Source organism: Schistocerca nitens, chromosome 2 (assembly GCF_023898315.1).
Source record: "Schistocerca nitens isolate TAMUIC-IGC-003100 chromosome 2, iqSchNite1.1, whole genome shotgun sequence".
NCBI classification, from domain to species: Eukaryota; Metazoa; Arthropoda; class Insecta; order Orthoptera; family Acrididae; genus Schistocerca; species Schistocerca nitens.
Genome location: NC_064615.1, coordinates 439,162,390 through 439,179,528, shown reverse-complemented (window position 1 = coordinate 439,179,528; position 17,139 = coordinate 439,162,390). Strand labels below are relative to the sequence as shown.

General features: G+C 42.3%; 1 protein-coding gene across 1 annotated transcript; it reads right to left on the bottom strand.

Moving 5' to 3' along the window:
- Positions 1-594: 594 nt before the first annotated feature.
- On the bottom strand, positions 595-15,794 carry LOC126235073 (Down syndrome cell adhesion molecule-like protein Dscam2). Its single transcript, XM_049943807.1, has 5 exons — positions 15,747-15,794; positions 15,534-15,597; positions 11,238-11,384; positions 9,887-10,042; positions 595-746 (listed from the first exon to the last, which is right to left on the bottom strand). Exons 1-5 carry the CDS (start codon positions 15,792-15,794, stop codon positions 595-597), a joined length of 567 nt encoding a protein of 188 aa, XP_049799764.1.
- Positions 15,795-17,139: the final 1,345 nt, after the last annotated feature.

The following is a 17,139-nucleotide window of genomic DNA, read 5'->3' as shown; positions in this document are numbered from 1 at the left end:
TTTACCACTGTAGAGAACCAATACCATGTATCAGTATTTATGAAACAAGAAACACTGAGATTTTAAAGAAAACATTTTATGTCTACTGCAGATGCTATCACAATGTCAATACTGTAGATAGTTAACACTGCCAGAAATCGAGACTTGACTTACTTTTTGTGCCAACGTAAAATTGGAGCGGGTTGTCCCACTGTTAAGCAAGGTAGTCTGAGTTCTTCTTTCCATGCCACTGTTACCGATTCACTGAATGAGGCAACCCGAGCTGGAACGTGGTTGGTTGGTGCCTGCACCACATGTCTTGACGGCTTGCTCTCGCCAACAATAGTGAAGGCAGTTACCCAAAATTCGTATCTGTGGTGAGTTTCCAAATGTGATATACTGTAGTAGGTCTGCTCTGAAGGCAAATCGTACTGGTCCCTGTCCTGGTAATTGTACAAATATCAGAACAGATTATGCACACATTGAAAGGAATTACTTGACATAACTTATTAGTATCACGCTGTGTTTATGTTTGGAGTTGGGGCACTCGAGAACAAATTTACAGACTCTTTGGAGATAATAGCAATTCCGACGATTCTCTGGAAATATTTTTTTCTAGATACGTACCATACCGACACCATCTACGGACCGTATGTATACTTTGTACTTCTTGATTCTTCCATTTGGATATCGAGGAGGCCTCCAAGAGAGAAGTATTGTTCTTGAGTCCATAACCAGCGCCTTAATGTCCTCTGGTTCACCTGGAACTGAAAAGGCAGCTTAATGAGAGACTAAAGAAATGTCTCAGCAGCTTGTGCTGTACACTGCCTAATGGAAACCTTCTAACGTTGAATTCGTCAACTTAATTGATAGTCATCCTCACTTTCATATTCCCTGTTACACAGAAGGCTTTCTGAGAAGATTGACACATTGGTGCATGTAAGAAACAATTTTATGTGAACTCTATAATGGGAAATGCAACAATTTACTGGACGGAAGACATTTTTCAATATGTGCTACATGTTATCTGTAGATGTTGCAGTGGTTACTCAATACATAGCTGTACTTTCGAAGATTCCGTATGAAGCCTCAGTTTTTGGCCTGTAGTTAATTATAGCAAAGGACACCTGCCACGATATTGAGCAATCCGTGATCGTTACATCGTGCGCATAAGGAATACAGACAGCTTGCGGTCTCGTGTTTCAGGAGGGAAAATGTGATGTTGCCTCACCATTTAAAAGCCGACAATTATCTACATTTCGTGTAATAGATGTGAGTTGGTGAGAGCTACTTTTCCTATTTTACACTGAGATGACAAAAGTCATGGGGTAGCGATATGCACGTATAGAGATGCCGATAATATCGCGTACATAAAGTATAGAAGGGCAGCACTGCATTGGTGGAGCTCTCATTTGTACTCAGGTAATCCATGTGAAAAGGTTTCTGGCGTGATTAAGGCCGGACGATGGGAATTAACAGACTTTGAACGCGAACTGTTAGTTGGAGCTAGACGTATGGGGCACTCCATTTCGGAAATCGTTACTGGATTCAATATTCCGAAATGTACAGTGTCAAGAATGTGCCGAACACGCCACATTTCAGACATTAACTCTCACCACGGACAACGCAGTGGCCGACGGCTTTCACTTAACGACCGAGAGCAGTGCTATAGATATGAAACAACGCGTGAAATAACCGCAGAAACCAATGTCGGACTTACGGCAAACATATCCGTTCAGACAGTGCGGCGAATTTGGCGTTAATGGGTGATGGCAGCAGATGACGGATGCGAGTGCCTTTCTTAACTTCACGACGTCACCTGCAGCGCCTCCTCTGGGCTCATGACCATATTGGTTGGACCCTAGACGACTGGAAAGCCATGCTCTGGGCAGATGAGTCCCTACTTCAGTTGGTAAGAGGTGAGGGTAGGATTAGAGTGTGGCGTAGACGCCATGATGCCATGGAACCAAGTTGTCAGCAAGGCACTGTGCAAACTGGTGGCGGCTCCATAATGGCGTGGGCTGTGTCAGCATGGAATGGACTGGGTAATCCGGTCCAGATGACTGAAAATTGTTACGTTCGGCTACTTGGAGACCATTTCAACCATTCATGGGCTTTGTAGTCCCAAACAACGATGGAATTTTTATGGATGACAATGCACTGTGTCATCGGGCCACAATTGCGCGGGACTGGTTTGAAGAATATTCTGGGCAGTTTGAGCGAATGATTTGGCCACCGAGATCAGCCGACATGAATCTCATCGAACATTTATGGGGTCAGTTCGTGCACAAAATCATGCATCGACAACACTTCCGTAATTATGGATGACTATGGTATAGAGGCATCAAGACTCAGTACTTCTGCATTGGACTTTCAACGACTTGTTCAGTACACGCCGGCTCGATATTTAACACTAAGCTGGGCAAAAGGAGGATCGTCACGGTATTAGGAGGTACCCCACCTCAGTGTAACGCGTCAGTGAGGTGTCAGTGCAACGGTGTATTACTTCATTGAAGGTTGTAATCTGATACTGTGTTGACTTCCCATTCGCTCACCACAGACTCGCCTTCTTGTCTGCAATTGAAAACGCTATTTTGTGTGGTAGCTCTCTGCTCAGAGGTAGCCATGATTTCTCGAGATTTGGGAAGTTTTCAAAGCCGGTATTTGGCCGGCAAGTGGAGGACAGGTGGCGAAGCAAAGTTCTCGATCACCACACTTTGCGCTTATGCCGTGTACTACGAGGCCTGTTCAAAAAGTTCCGGAATTTCGCCCACAAAATTTTTTTACTCTTACCTTCCACTTATTGTGCACGCTCTGCTTCTAAGTACTCTCCTTTACAATTGGTACACCACTCCCAACGCTGTTTCCACCTCTGGAAGCAGTCTTGGTATGCCTCTTGCTGGATCGCGCGAAGCGTCGCCTGCTAATTTTCTTTTATCTCGTCTACCGTTCCAAATCTTTGTCCTTTCAATGCGGTTTTCAACTTTGAAAGTAAAAAACAGTCCTCAGGCGCCAGGTCAGGATAGCACGGAGGATGGGGTAGCTCAGTGATTTCGTTTTTTGCGCAATAGTCACGTACCAACGTACGGCTGCGTTATCGTGATGCCAAGGGCTATGAATTATCTCGGATTACTTCAGGCCGTTTCTCGCAGTCGTCGCACCACGTCCCGATAGTGCCATCAATAATAATTAACAGTTTGTCCCTGTGGCACGATTTTATGATGAAAGTCATAGAAAGCTCTCAGCATGGCTTTGACATTTGACCTGACGAGCCCGCATCTCGTAGCCCGCATCTCGTGGTCGTGCGGTAGCGTTCTCGCTTCCCACGCCCGGGTTCCCGGGTTCGATTCCCGGCGGGGTCAGGGATTTTCTCTGCCTCGTGATGGCTGGGTGTTGTGTGCTGTCCTTAGGTTAGTTAGGTTTAAGTAGTTCTAAGTTCTAGGGGACTTATGACCACAGCAGTTGAGTCCCATAGTGCTCAGAGCCATTTGAACCATTTTTTTGACCTGACGAGTTCTTTTTGGTTTTGGAGAACCTTCCACTGTGAAGATTGAACCTTCGTCTCAACATCACAGCCGTAGACCCACGCTTCTTCACCAATTATGACTCTATTAAGGAAAATCTCATTCTCATTTGCGCGATCCGAAAGCTCTTCACAGCTTGCAAGGGCCAAAATCTTTCTGGTCATGACTCATGAGCCGTGGTACGAACTTCGCGGCAACATAGATGCTGTGTCAGGATTTCATCACATGATCCAACTGAAGTGTTACATTCTAGTGCAATCTCTCGGACAGTCAGTCTTCGATTGGCACGCACAGTTTCGTTGATGCTCCCGACATGAATGCTGAACGAAGGTCGTCTTTAACTTCCGTCCGGCTATTTTTAAACTGTGTGAACCATTCGTAACACCGAGTAAGACTCAAGCACTCATCAACGTAGGCGTCCTGCGTCATCTGGTGTGTCTCCGTAAATGTTTTCTCGAGTTTCATACAAAATTTAATGCGCACGTGTTGCTGCTCTAACTCTGCCGTTTAGAAATTCGCAAACTGTGTGACACAATGTTCCGCTCAATACAGCGCTGAACAAGAACTAACAGGCATACAAAAATGAAACTTCCGGCATTACACATTAAACACAGGTATGTGCAGGGATGCCAGCCGCATCTCTCTCCAAAACACTACTGGCACCAAATTATCATAGTACCGAATTTTTTTTGAAAAGATAACGTATGTTATAAATCTTACCGTAGTGTATAATGGGATGAGAGTATGGGATTGTTAAGGTCTTCCTGCATGTGTCATGTGTTAGACGGGGTTGCTTTGGTGCCACGTTTGATGGCATTTGACACGATTAGGTTTTGTTTCGATACTGGGTTTGTTTTTCTCCATCCCTTGCCTCACATCACTTTTATCACACGTGCTAATGAACAACTATACCCTTTATGCATTCACCTAACTTGTAGTTACTGTAAAAGTACATGCCTAAATTGAGGTTCACTAATTGCCCTTTCCATGGAAAACTGAGCAGAAACTATAATTTGCAAGCAAGCACTGCACCAGCAGTAAAATTGAGGTGCCAAATGCGTACTTTGGAATACTCAAGATGTTTCAGTATGTTGACCATACGGTGCAAATTGTGGCGCTGCTCCAAGGAGCAGAGAGTAAGAATTCATCCTTCCTACGTGGTAACACCAACAATATTTATACATCAAAAATGTCAAGTTGTTACACTACAACTTAGTGCCTCAAGTATTTTTCATCTCCTTGATTTCATGAATTTAAAATCATTTTGTGTAACTATATGTATTTATGAATTTTTTCAGTAATTAGTGTTCCTGAAAAAAAAGTATGCTGAAAGAATAAGTAAGAAATCTGTATGACAAATGGTTGTACTAAACACTTTGGCAATGTCAGGGAAATTTATATTGTACGAAATACAAAGAAAATCCTTCTTGTAACTATAATATCGTTGGCGCGATAGCGCTTAGTCAGAGAGGACAGGGCAGAGCGGAGTTGTGAAGCATCTGTGGTTTTATTTCCTATCCTTGATCTGTGGTGTGTGTTGGCGTGTAATTGCCAATGAAGATTGTGCTGGAAACGGTGTTATAACATGCTTCAAGGCAAAGTACGCATATCGGCTCTGTACATGGTCGCAAGAAGATATTGAAATTAATAAAGAATACTGTGTTGCCCAAATTTATTGAGGCTGTTCGCTTATCAAGAAGAGCCTATGGGCAGTAATGAATTTCATAAGTATTACATCGTACCACAAACAACTCATCGCAAAGTAAGATCCAACCAGTATTTTTATAGCTGTGTAATAGGCATGTCACCGTAATAATAAATTGTCTCGAACATTAAGAGTATGTTTGCTCAAAGAATAAACTTTGCGAGTGAAACATTATTGACCCAAGTCGTTAATCAGTAGCACTGTCCTATCCTTGTAACTTCCGAGAAAGTCAAAAATTAAAGAAATAGTTGAAAAACGGATTCAGTTAAATTTACATATGATTTTCAATCAAATAATAATTGTAATAAAATGCATTGGTGACTGTAGTTGTTCATATAGTATTGCACTAATACTGCAACAATCATTTCAAACAAAAAGTGATTTAAATGCAATTCATATTTCGAAGACAAAAGTATGTTGGCTCTCTCGTAGTCAAAATAATTTTATGACTTCAAGTTGTGTTTCGTAAATGATATTACACTGACCACCCAGAACATTATGACTACCTACCCAATAGCCTGTATGTCCACCTTTGGCACGGAAAACAGTTGCGACGCATCGTGGCGAGGAAGCAGATATGCCTTGATAGGTCACTGGAGGGAGTTGGCACACACAAATCACCTACCCCCATAAATTCCAGGGAGTGGGCGATGATCTCTGACGCCATGTTCTGTCACATCTTAGATGTGTTCAGTAGGCACAGGTCTCGCTAGTTGGGAGGTCAATTGAAACTCACCACTGTGTCCCTCGAATCAATCCATCACAATTCTGGCCTTGTGACATGGCGCATTATCTTGTTGAAAAGTGCCACAGCTGTTAGGAAATATGATTGTCATGAATCGATGTACGTGGTCTGCAAGCAGAGTACGCTACTCCTTGGCCATCATGGTGTCTTACACGAGCTCCACTGGACCCATGGATGCCAAAGTGAATGTTCCTCAGAGCATACAGGAGACCCCACCAGTTTGTCTCCGTCCCGCAGTACAGACGTCAAGGAGCTGTTCCCTGGAAGAGGATGGATCGCGCCCTCCCTTTGGAATGATGAAGAAGGTATCGGAGTTCATCAGACTATGCCACACTCTGCCATTGCGCCAACTTATAGTGCGATGGACAAGTGCTCATGTCGTGGTGTTACCATTGGCACATGCATGGGTCGTCGGCTGCGGAGGCTCGTCGTGCACTGTGTGTTCAGACACACGTGTACCCTCTCCAGGATTAAAGTCTGATGTTAGTTCAGACACAGTTCGCCGTCTGTCCTGTTTCACCAGTCTGCCCAGCCTACGATGTCCGACATCTGTAAAAAGGGTGGCTGCCCTGGAGGTAGTTTCACCTTCGTTTCGCCACGTGTTGAAGACACTCACCACAGAAATCCTCGAAAACAATCCTCGAACACCGGACAAGTCGTGCAGATTCCGACATGCTCATGCCGATCCTCTGGGCCATCACGATCTCCTCTTGGTCACATTCAGACAGATCGATCGCCATCCCATTTCTACACATGGACTGCACGCTCACTGACACTTCATGTTACCGTTCATGTGTCTGTCTAGCAGGCACTCCTCGCCAGGTGACGCAGCTATCACCTGAACGGCTTTATATCAATAGCAGGTCGGAGGTCGTAATGTTCTGGCTAATCATTCTATGTGCCTATGGTTACGTAACATTAAGGTTGACAAATATTTGTTGCCATGAATGAAAGTTTTTACGGCATTAATCTGAAAAGCAATCATTTTCAAAGTAATCAGCGGAGAATAATAATCAGTATTGGTCACCAGTAAGCAAATTTTCAAATAAACAACGCCATCGTGAGTTATGTAATGCAGTGCAGTTTCCATGAAGTGTCGCTAGTCGTTGCACGTAATTGGTCTTCATAGTTATAATTAACACTGGTCATTGAGTTAAAAAATTAACGCCTGAAGTGTTCATCTTAGAAGTGTATTCTACATCTAAGCTCGCGCGAGTGCGCTTTGCTCAGTTACTGCATTACTGTGTTTGCTAATTGCGTAATTTCGAAGTCAATACAGTCATTTACCAAATTTAACTTTAATTAATTCTGGAGATGACGACTGTTTTTTATTGTACACAGCAAACACTTGTACGATAACGATGAGCTGTTCAAATGGTTCAAATGGCTCTGAGCACTATGGGACTTAACATCTATGGTCATCAGTCCCCTAGAACTTAGAACTACTTAAACCTAACTAACGATGAGCTGTAATTATCTAGATTCTATTGGGAAGCACTGGCCTTCGGATTCGATGTCTTGTTTCCATCAATTACGGAACATTAGGTACAATTATCACAAGGACCCTTTATGCACCGGAGAGTACAACTACATTATCAACTATTCATGGCCATGGTGTGAAAAATGTCGGGATTACTTGGTCCTGTTAGGTCTGAACCGCCTATACAATAGCTGTCCATTACCTAACAATCGAATGACTGCCTCCACTGCTAACTTTAGGATTAACGAGCCTTCCTATCCTTGGCACTGCATGTTCTTAAAATTGCGACTGTTACTTACAGAGTCTCTGTGAGAAAATGATTAGCAGAGTCCTTAACACTAATAATTATTATTTACGTCATTCTGGTTTAATGTCTCTATGAGGAATGATATAACACTTTCGAAGTACCACGCATCCACGCATCAGCAACGAATTAAGATTTGTGTCTAGCAGAATGTGACCTGTAGTCATAGTGCCACTAGGTGGAGGCATATACCAGGTTTCCCACGCAAAACGGCCATTCTAAATACTATACATACATTTAGTTAGTAATGGATGCGAAGGTGCAACTACTTTGATGTTATAATTTCAGGTGGAGGGTGAGAGCACAGGAAGTAACACCAAAAGTGACAGCCAATCCGCCTTAATAGCCACACAGTGGGCTGGACAGCGGATGTCGTCAAAGGAGACAGAAAACAAATAATACATGCTAGAACCCGCAGCTGGGAATTCTATTATTTCAAGGCTTTCGACCTTTTTCAAATGGGTTCATCTGTGAAAAGCTATTGGCATAATGCATTGTAACTCCAGGGCATTCTTATGTTGCATCGTCAAGTTCGTAGAGAGCGGAGACCACGTCCTCCAACGTGACGATTTCTTTCTACCAAAAATTCAGTTTGCGAAGCTGGAAACACAAGCTGGCCAAATGAACATGAGACTTGTATTGTTCAAGATTTACTGGAGTTACGAAACAAGACACAGAGGTAATTGTACAGTAGGGTTCCTATTGAAGACGTCTGCCTCAGAATTTTGTGTTAGTCCTGCCACTGGAAACCTCTACCTGAAACTTCGCGCAAGCCTTTGGTTGTGGATTCTGTTCGGAGAAGTTATCAGACATTGTTTGGTCTGTGACGTCGTAGAGTTCTGCGCAGGCTGCTAGCAGAAGCGAATGCCAGATACATGCTAATGTTAGCTGAATGAGATTGCCTTTCCAAAGCTGCTTACATACTATCAGACATCATCTACCGCTAGATAATACAAATTGATATCGCACACGACTATAATTCTGCCTGTTAGTATTCTGGGTTAGCCTAAAAGTCAATAACATTGAACACCAAGGAAAACTACCTGATATCATAAATAGAAAGAGCAACAGTTTTACTAAATACTAATCTGCAATGAAAAAGCTTCAAGTTCTTAAGTTTTGCAAAAGTTACGCGTCTGAGACTACGGTGTCCTGAGAAGTGTCTGCCTAAACTAGTATGTTAGTTAATAATTCATATGAAAGAAAGTAATTACAACATATGTGTGTCCCATACAGTATGATACATGCTATGGTCGGTTTTGATGTTTTATCATTGTTTACTATGACTCCTCTTAATCAGACAATATTGCAGTTAGAAGGCATTTTCGAAAAGGATATTGCTGATTTCTTTAAACACTGTCTCATATCAACTTACTTTGAGTGGGTCATCAAATTCCATGATCAAATTGATGGCGTGGCTATGGAAAACCCACTCAGCACAGTTTTAGTGCATTTCTATATAGAAAAAATTGAAGAAGCATCCTTTCAGAAGGCCAAGAAGAAATCCTATTGTTGTTTATATGATCTCATGGAAAAAAGAAGAGTCGGAATTTCTAAATTTTCTGATGTTAGCTCTAATTTGAAGTGTAATATGACAAAAGAGAAACAATGTCAAATTTGATTTTTGGTTGTACAGGTACTTAAAAAACTCGACAAAATTTTAGGGGACGAAGCCTGCAGGAATCTCATGCACATGGATAGATAGCTCCACAAAAATTCCAATCACCATCCCAATCAGAAAAGACGTGCGATAAAAACATTGGTAGACCGGGCTAAATGTATCTGTGGACTAGGCCGACAGTAGTTCGAGGACGAGCTCGATTATTTAAGAATCACTCAAGAAAAAAGAGATAAATACGGCACTGCATCTTAAGAGTTCTGGAGCTTCTAGTGAAGAACGGCAAGTTTTGCTCTCATTCATTTTGTGGCGGTTTGTGTGGTGGGGAAAGCTTGCTTCCTTTGTTTCCTTCTTGCCATTCTATTACTAGCCAGAAGTTGTTTACATACTATATCTATAATTATAATTGCTACAAGCTAATTTAATGTTTCTACAAGGAGAGAAAAGAAAAATGTTCCGTTTTTTAGCTTATCGAACATGGATAGAATACGACGAATTGTTAAATAACTAAGATAATTTTTTAAAACATACCATCTTCCTGTGTTCTGCAAAAGATTGGACGGCTAGCAACTCCATCACCCTTCCGTGTGAAGGCTTTCACTTCTATGCTGTAGTTACAGAAAGGCGCGAGATCCAATAATTCAATCTTGTTTTCTATTGTTGTTTGTTCATCCACAGTGAACATATCTGAAATAAGAATATAAAATAAGATTTCAGTATAGATGAATGCTTTCACATAGTTACGAAGGAAAACAGAGAGATCTTTCTGCAGCTACGCTCAAAATATAATACGTTTGAGAAAAGGAATGAAACAGTAAAATAGGATACGAAGAATGATGTTATCTGTCTGCGTATTACGAAAAAAATTTTTTTCACCCTTCAGAAATAAGTTTATATGTTACAGTGCTTGCAAAAAGGCTCACTTTGGCTTTTAACTTGTTAAATCATGTAAAAACATAAACTTGTGTCTGAACAGGTCATGAATGTTCTTGCATAGCACTTTGCATCTGGAGATGATTTTAGTTTAATTGATGTGCACAATTGATACTAGGGTTATGATTTATTTACTCCTTAGAAACTCAGTATACAAACTTTACTGTTTTGTAATCAGAGCGCCGAAATCTGTATTCTCATCCAAAATGAGAAGTTTCTTATTGAGAACTCTACTAATTTCCTAGGGATATTGGTGTGAAACACAGTTAATGAAGACAGACTTTGGAACTTAATTTTGAGGTGATTTACTACAGAATGGTGCATACTCGCGCTACAGGGCACACAAAAAAACATCGGTAATATTGTTGAATAGGTGTTTTAAAATTGCCTTAAGTTCAGGATATTTGAAGACAATCTCGAAACAGGAAAAATGTTACTTATTTTTCAAAAAAAGTTGTAATATACTTCCTATTCAACCATTTATAAAGGCTACATTTTAATGGCGTTACGCATGAATCTCTGTTTTCAATCATGGTAGCGTCACTAGCTGATGCTGTAAAAGGTTCTGGTTTGCTTCCTAAGGACCAAGTCAATTATTTAAGTGACAGAAATGTCTGATACAAGTTATTTCAGCTCTGTGAGACTGGGAACTGCTACTTCAAAAAATAAACGGCATAATTGACACATAATCTGCGAAAGTGTTCCAAATTGCGTTGTCTGCACTTCTTGCAAACACACAACGTGAATCTATTTCTTTTAGAAAATACATTCTGTTTTTATAATAATATGCTTCTGGTATTTATATATCGCACTGCACTGTGCATCTTTTGTATTAAATGACAGATAAGGTATTACTAAAATTAAGGGATGTCAAACGGCAGTTAAAAATTTTGCAGTATGCTGTTAATGTAAGTAGTTGATCAGAGTGAATATTAAACTTTAAACTCACCATCCCAGTTCGAGAGAGCATGGTACATGACTCGATAACCCAGAAGAATTCCATTTATTTCTGTCTCAGGGGGTGGTGACCACAGAACCAGAATGCTATATGCCGATAATGCAGTGCATTGCACATCAGTTGGAGGAGCTCCAGGCACTGAAACAAAACTACAGTGTTCAAGTTTATGTGTAACAAACTTTCCCTGAAAACATAAGTAAAAAGATTGCGTTTACAAATTTTAATACATAAAACTCTTTCAATTATTCCGAATTACATGAAAGAAATTAAAAATTTTGAAATTTATGCAAATTTGGGTTCAACCAAAAAGTATCTATGGTAGAAGTAGTTAAAAAAACGTAAAAGTGTGAAGTGAGGCGAATTAGTGTGACAGGAACATATGGGGCGGCAGAGGTGAGACTGTTGAAGGAGAAGGATTCGTAATTTACTATTCTTTTGTCTCAAATTCACACTTATTTTTCTAGGCAGTTGCAGGGTGAAATAAAATTAGCATTGTGGCACGAAGCATATGAATCATGTCTAAGTAATCCACGTGTCTTTTGCGTTCATAGTTCAGTTCAAGGTACACAACATGTACATTAACGTTACTGAATGATTGTCGATCACTCACAGACTTACAGAACTTTTGTGGGAGTTTATAGTGTGACGTATATGGTACCTGTAATCCAATAGTTGCAAACGACACCATATCGACACTGAAGATAGCACTGAAAGCAGTACACTGTGTAAGCCCAGGTGTATCAAGGCCGTTATTACGGCCAGAGGTGGTTGTTCTGGGTACTGATTTCTCAGGATCTGTGCACCCATATTGCGTGAAAATGTAATCACATGTCAGTTCTAGTATAAAACGTTTATCCAATGAATACCCGTTTATCATGTGCATTTCTTCTTGGTGTAGCAATTTTAATGGCCAGTAGTGTATCTCGGTGTTGGGAGACCCGTTTCAGTACGTCTTCCTGGCGGGGCGGTTGCCCGCACGGTCTGCCTGGTGTGAGGAGGAATCGACTACCAGGCGGATACAACAACAGCGTTTCTGGAAATCGAAATCGACGTTGCAGTTTTTACTGCACTGCCACCCAGCTTCTGCTGAACCGCTCATTTGTTTGACTATTTTTATAGTGTTAAGTTACGTCCACAGTAAAAACTGCGCGCATAAACTATGTCAGATTCCTAATAAAAGGTCCACACTGTTGTGACCTTGCAAATGAACGCAACTGGAGCTGGAGAACTGAGACAGTTCCCGACTGGCGCCACTGGTGGCGCTTTGAAGTTCGCCGCCAACCACAAGTGCGGTACAATCAGCAACCTCCGCGCTGCCGCCATTGAGATGGACCTCCGCGTTGTGATAAGCGACGCACGCAGGTAGTAACGATTCATTTTCGGCAATTGTGTATTACAGTTCTGGTACGGAGTTCCAGGACTGCTGTTCGTAGCCACAGTACATAGTGGAGATGAGCCTCCCAGACTTAGTCTACAAGTGGGATCGCCTTTAGCCTTCCCGTAGGGACAAATGTTTACAACAGTGATTGACAGTGTGATGCCCAGAACGACGTAGTCTTGGTGACAGTGTATTCGGCAACGCACGCCTTGACAGGCCTCTGCTTTGCTGTATCTGTCAGCAAGCACATCCAATGAACTGTTGTACAACTTAAGTTAAGTAACGCAGCACAATAAAGTACACTCCTGGAAATTGAAATAAGAACACCGTGAATTCATTTTCCCAGGAAGGGGAAACTTTATTGACACATTCCTGGGGTCAGATACATCACATGATCACACTGACAGAACCACAGGCACATAGACACAGGCAACAGAGCATGCACAATGTCGGCACTAGTACAGTGTATATCCACCTTTCGCAGCAATGCAGGCTGCTATTCTCCCATGGAGACGATCGTAGAGATACTGGATGTAGTCCTGTGGAACGGCTTGCCATGCCATTTCCACCTGGCGCCTCAGTTGGACCAGCGTTCGTGCTGGACGTGCAGACCGCGCGAGACGACGCTTCATCCAGTCCCAAACATGCTCAATGGGGGACAGATCCGGAGATCTTGCTGGCCAGGGTAGTTGACGTACGCCTTCTAGAGCACGTTGGGTGGCACGGGATACATGCGGACGTGCATTGTCCTGTTGGAACAGCAAGTTCCCTTGCCGGTCTAGGAATGGTAGAACGATGGGTTCGATGACGGTTTGGATGTACCGTGCACTATTCAGTGTCCCCTCGACGATCACCAGTGGTGTACGGCCAGTGTAGGAGATCGCTCCCCACACCATGATGCCGGGTGTTGGCCCTGTGTGCCTCGGTCGTATGCAGTCCTGATTGTGGCGCTCACCTGCATGGCGCCAAACACGCATACGACCATCATTGGCACCAAGGCAGAAGCGACTCTCATCGCTGAAGACGACACGTCTCCATTCGTCCCTCCATTCACGCCTGTCGCGATACCACTGGAGGCGGGCTGCACGATGTTGGGGCGTGAGCGGAAGACGGCCTAACGGTGTGCGGGACCGTAGCCCAGCTTCATGGAGACGGTTGCGAATGGTCCTCGCCGATACCCCAGGAGCAACAGTGTCCCTAATTTGCTGGGAAGTGGCGGTGCGGTCCCCTACGGCACTGCGTAGGATCCTACGGTCTTGGCGTGCATCCGTGCGTCGCTGCGGTCCGGTCCCAGGTCGACGGGCACGTGCACCTTCCGCCGACCACTGGCGACAACATCGATGTACTGTGGAGACCTCACGCCCCACGTGTTGAGCAATTCGGCGGTACGTCCACCCGGCCTCCCGCATGCCCACTATACGCCCTCGCTCAAAGTCCGTCAACTGCACATACGGTTCACGTCCACGCTGTCGCGGCATGCTACCAGTGTTAAAGACTGCGATGGAGCTCCGTATGCCACGGCAAACTGGCTGACACTAACGGCGGCGGTGCACAAATGCTGCGCAGCTAGCGCCATTCGACGGCCAACACCGCGGTTCCTGGTGTGTCCGCTGTGCCGTGCGTGTGATCATTGCTTGTACAGCCCTCTCGCAGTGTCCGGAGCAAGTATGGTGGGTCTGACACACCGGTGTCAATGTGTTCTTTTTTCCATTTCCAGGAGTGTATATGTTTGTGTGTCACTAATTTATTTGCACTGCCACAGCTCCTCCGCCCACCTCAAAGCACCTGAACGTCATACGACGTGTGTGAGCTATTCTACCCTGACGACCCGTACAAATTACATGAGTTACTGAAAATTTTGTTTTTCCGTATTTTTGTAGTGGCAGCTTGCCAAATGCAGCACCTATTTAGCAAATTTTCCTCATAGTTAAATTTTCATGTGAATGTCACTTACTCTTTCTTATAATACTCTGTGGCGACAGATATTTCATATATCTTCAAGCAGCAGTACCGGATTGTGCATATTTTTTATGTTTGCATCTGCAGCTACAGTTTTGAGGCGTTCTTCGTGTGGCTCACAGTAACTGAGTTTCTCATACGTTTCTTAACTCATAAAGTCATGGAACAGACACTTGATAAACATTAGTAAACTTTGGACGAAGTTTTGTTGTTAAAAAGCTGTACCAAAATAAAATAATTTCGTAACAGCAGAGTATTTTAGTTATTAGATTTTGATGGAATTCCCAAAAGGTGGCTAATGTAGAAAGCTACATAAATAAAACTCTTCTACAGATCAATTTGGAGCCTCGTTACATTGCTGTGCAACATATAACAATAGAACAAAGCAATAACATCAACACTATTGTCTGGAGAAACCGAGAAATTTTTCTGCATATACCAAGTAAATAAATAGGACTACATGTTAATATCGTGCCACCTAACTTTAGAGATGTTTAATAATGATAAAATTAACAAAAAATATGGGAACCATCTGCGTGCTTATCATAAACGTGTTGGTATTAACTTAAAATCACTATGGAAGTAAAGATGAATTGTTTTAAAAAATAAATTATCAGTGACAGCTTTTGTATGCTTTTCCGTGGGAGGTTGTTCAGGAAGAGAGCAATTGACCATATTTACTTTGTTATAAATGACAAAATTATCAAGGGGGTCTTATGATTTTCATACAACCACGTTAGAACTGTGCAGAGCACTGAAGCTCGTATTAGAAAAAAATAAATTTGTTAGCTACCTCACTCACATCCAATCAGCAGCTACTGGCAGTAACAAACAATCTTTTCAAATCCTCATTCCCTAAGAAGACGACTTTCTGGACTATAAATACTGTCCATTCAAATATATGTCATGTAAAATACCAAATAATTATTAATATTTACTCAACTACTTACCATCTTCATCAGTTGAAGCAACAAGCTGCTGACTGCGGGGTCCAGCTCCTGCTCTGTTGTATGCCTGCACAACGATAGTATACTCCGTGAACTTTTGCAAATTCGACAACGTTATTTGGAGGTCAGTCCCCGGAATTACTTCGTAGGATTTAAAAAGGAAAGACTCTGTCGAATTTCGCACTCGGTAACCAACATGGTATCCAGTAATCTCACCATGTTGCAGGTAACTTTCAGGTGGCTGAAATCACATGATACATACATGTTAAGGCATTTATTTTAGCGACATTCACGTAAAATTATGTGTCTGTAATATGTGTTTCTGTAATGTATTATTAACGAAAAAGTTAAGTAGCAAATGTCTTAATCAGCTGTACAGGGGACCAAAATGTGATGACATATCGACTACGCGAATGTAAAATGAAATGAACTTATTCCTTCTAGCATCATTCTGGATTGGAAATGACTGCATCGAGCAAGACACATTTATCGAATGTAGAATACTAAATCGGAAACCAGATTTCGGCAAGTTCCGATGCATTGTACGGAAAAGAGAAGGGAAAAAATAGAGAAACCTGCACGCAAGCCTCTGTACAAAAAAAAAAAAAAAAAAAAAAAAAAAAAAAAAAAAAATGCAACAACAGCGGGGTGTACCGTACATGCATGTACAAATATTTTCAGAATAATGATGTACATTGTAAATGGACGTGTGGAGAGGATGCTTGCTATGTTAATTAGATGTACATGAAGTGGCCCTATTTATATGACATTGTTAATTCGTTGCCCTCCAAAATAATGATTAAGGAATTCTTTTTATACGAAATTAAACAAGAATGACAAATAACTCATTTTATTACATTAAAATGCATGACAAATGGTTTGACAAACATTGGAAATAAAAAGCTAATTCATTGACAAGCTTGGACAAGGGTATTTGGAATATGGTTCAAACGAACGTAAGTCAGGATAAAACAGTTGCATTCGCATAAGTCGTACCCTTATCACCGAAGGGTTAGTGTTGAAAGACTAAAAGCGCTACAGAAGGATACGCGTTTGTATCTATGGCCAGAGTTAAAAGCACATCGATCGTTAAACTGAAAACCATGTTAATTTGCAGGTTGAGGCTGAAGTGAGTACAGAATCAGTCAATGGTTTCGTACCAATAACTTGCATCTGCATCTGAATTCAAATCAGAAAAAAAGCCTAAGTCCCGAGCTCATCAAGTCTGCTCGAAGAGTCCCCTGGCTGCAGAGACACCTGGCTGTAGAGAGGCTCGGATGGAGAGACACTCGGCTGATGAGACTCGGTCGGAGAGTGATCTTGTGCCGTCTGCTTTCTACAGGAAAGACTCATGTTTCTGCGTTTTTCTATCGTCACGTAACTTCGATTGGCTGAACAATAGAAATTCCGGGCGCCGACTCGTGGAAAGTTGTCTTGAAGGATGCTGGTCTCTTTCCCTGACTGCCATTTCAGGCATTTGACCACTAACAAGGTACCTAAGACTTGGCACTGAAAAACTGTGTCCTACCCTCTTTCTGTTTCTGTGCGTGGTCAGTGGGAATGGACCTCTTTTGGACCTCGCTTGACCTCGTTTGAAAAGTCCGTGCAA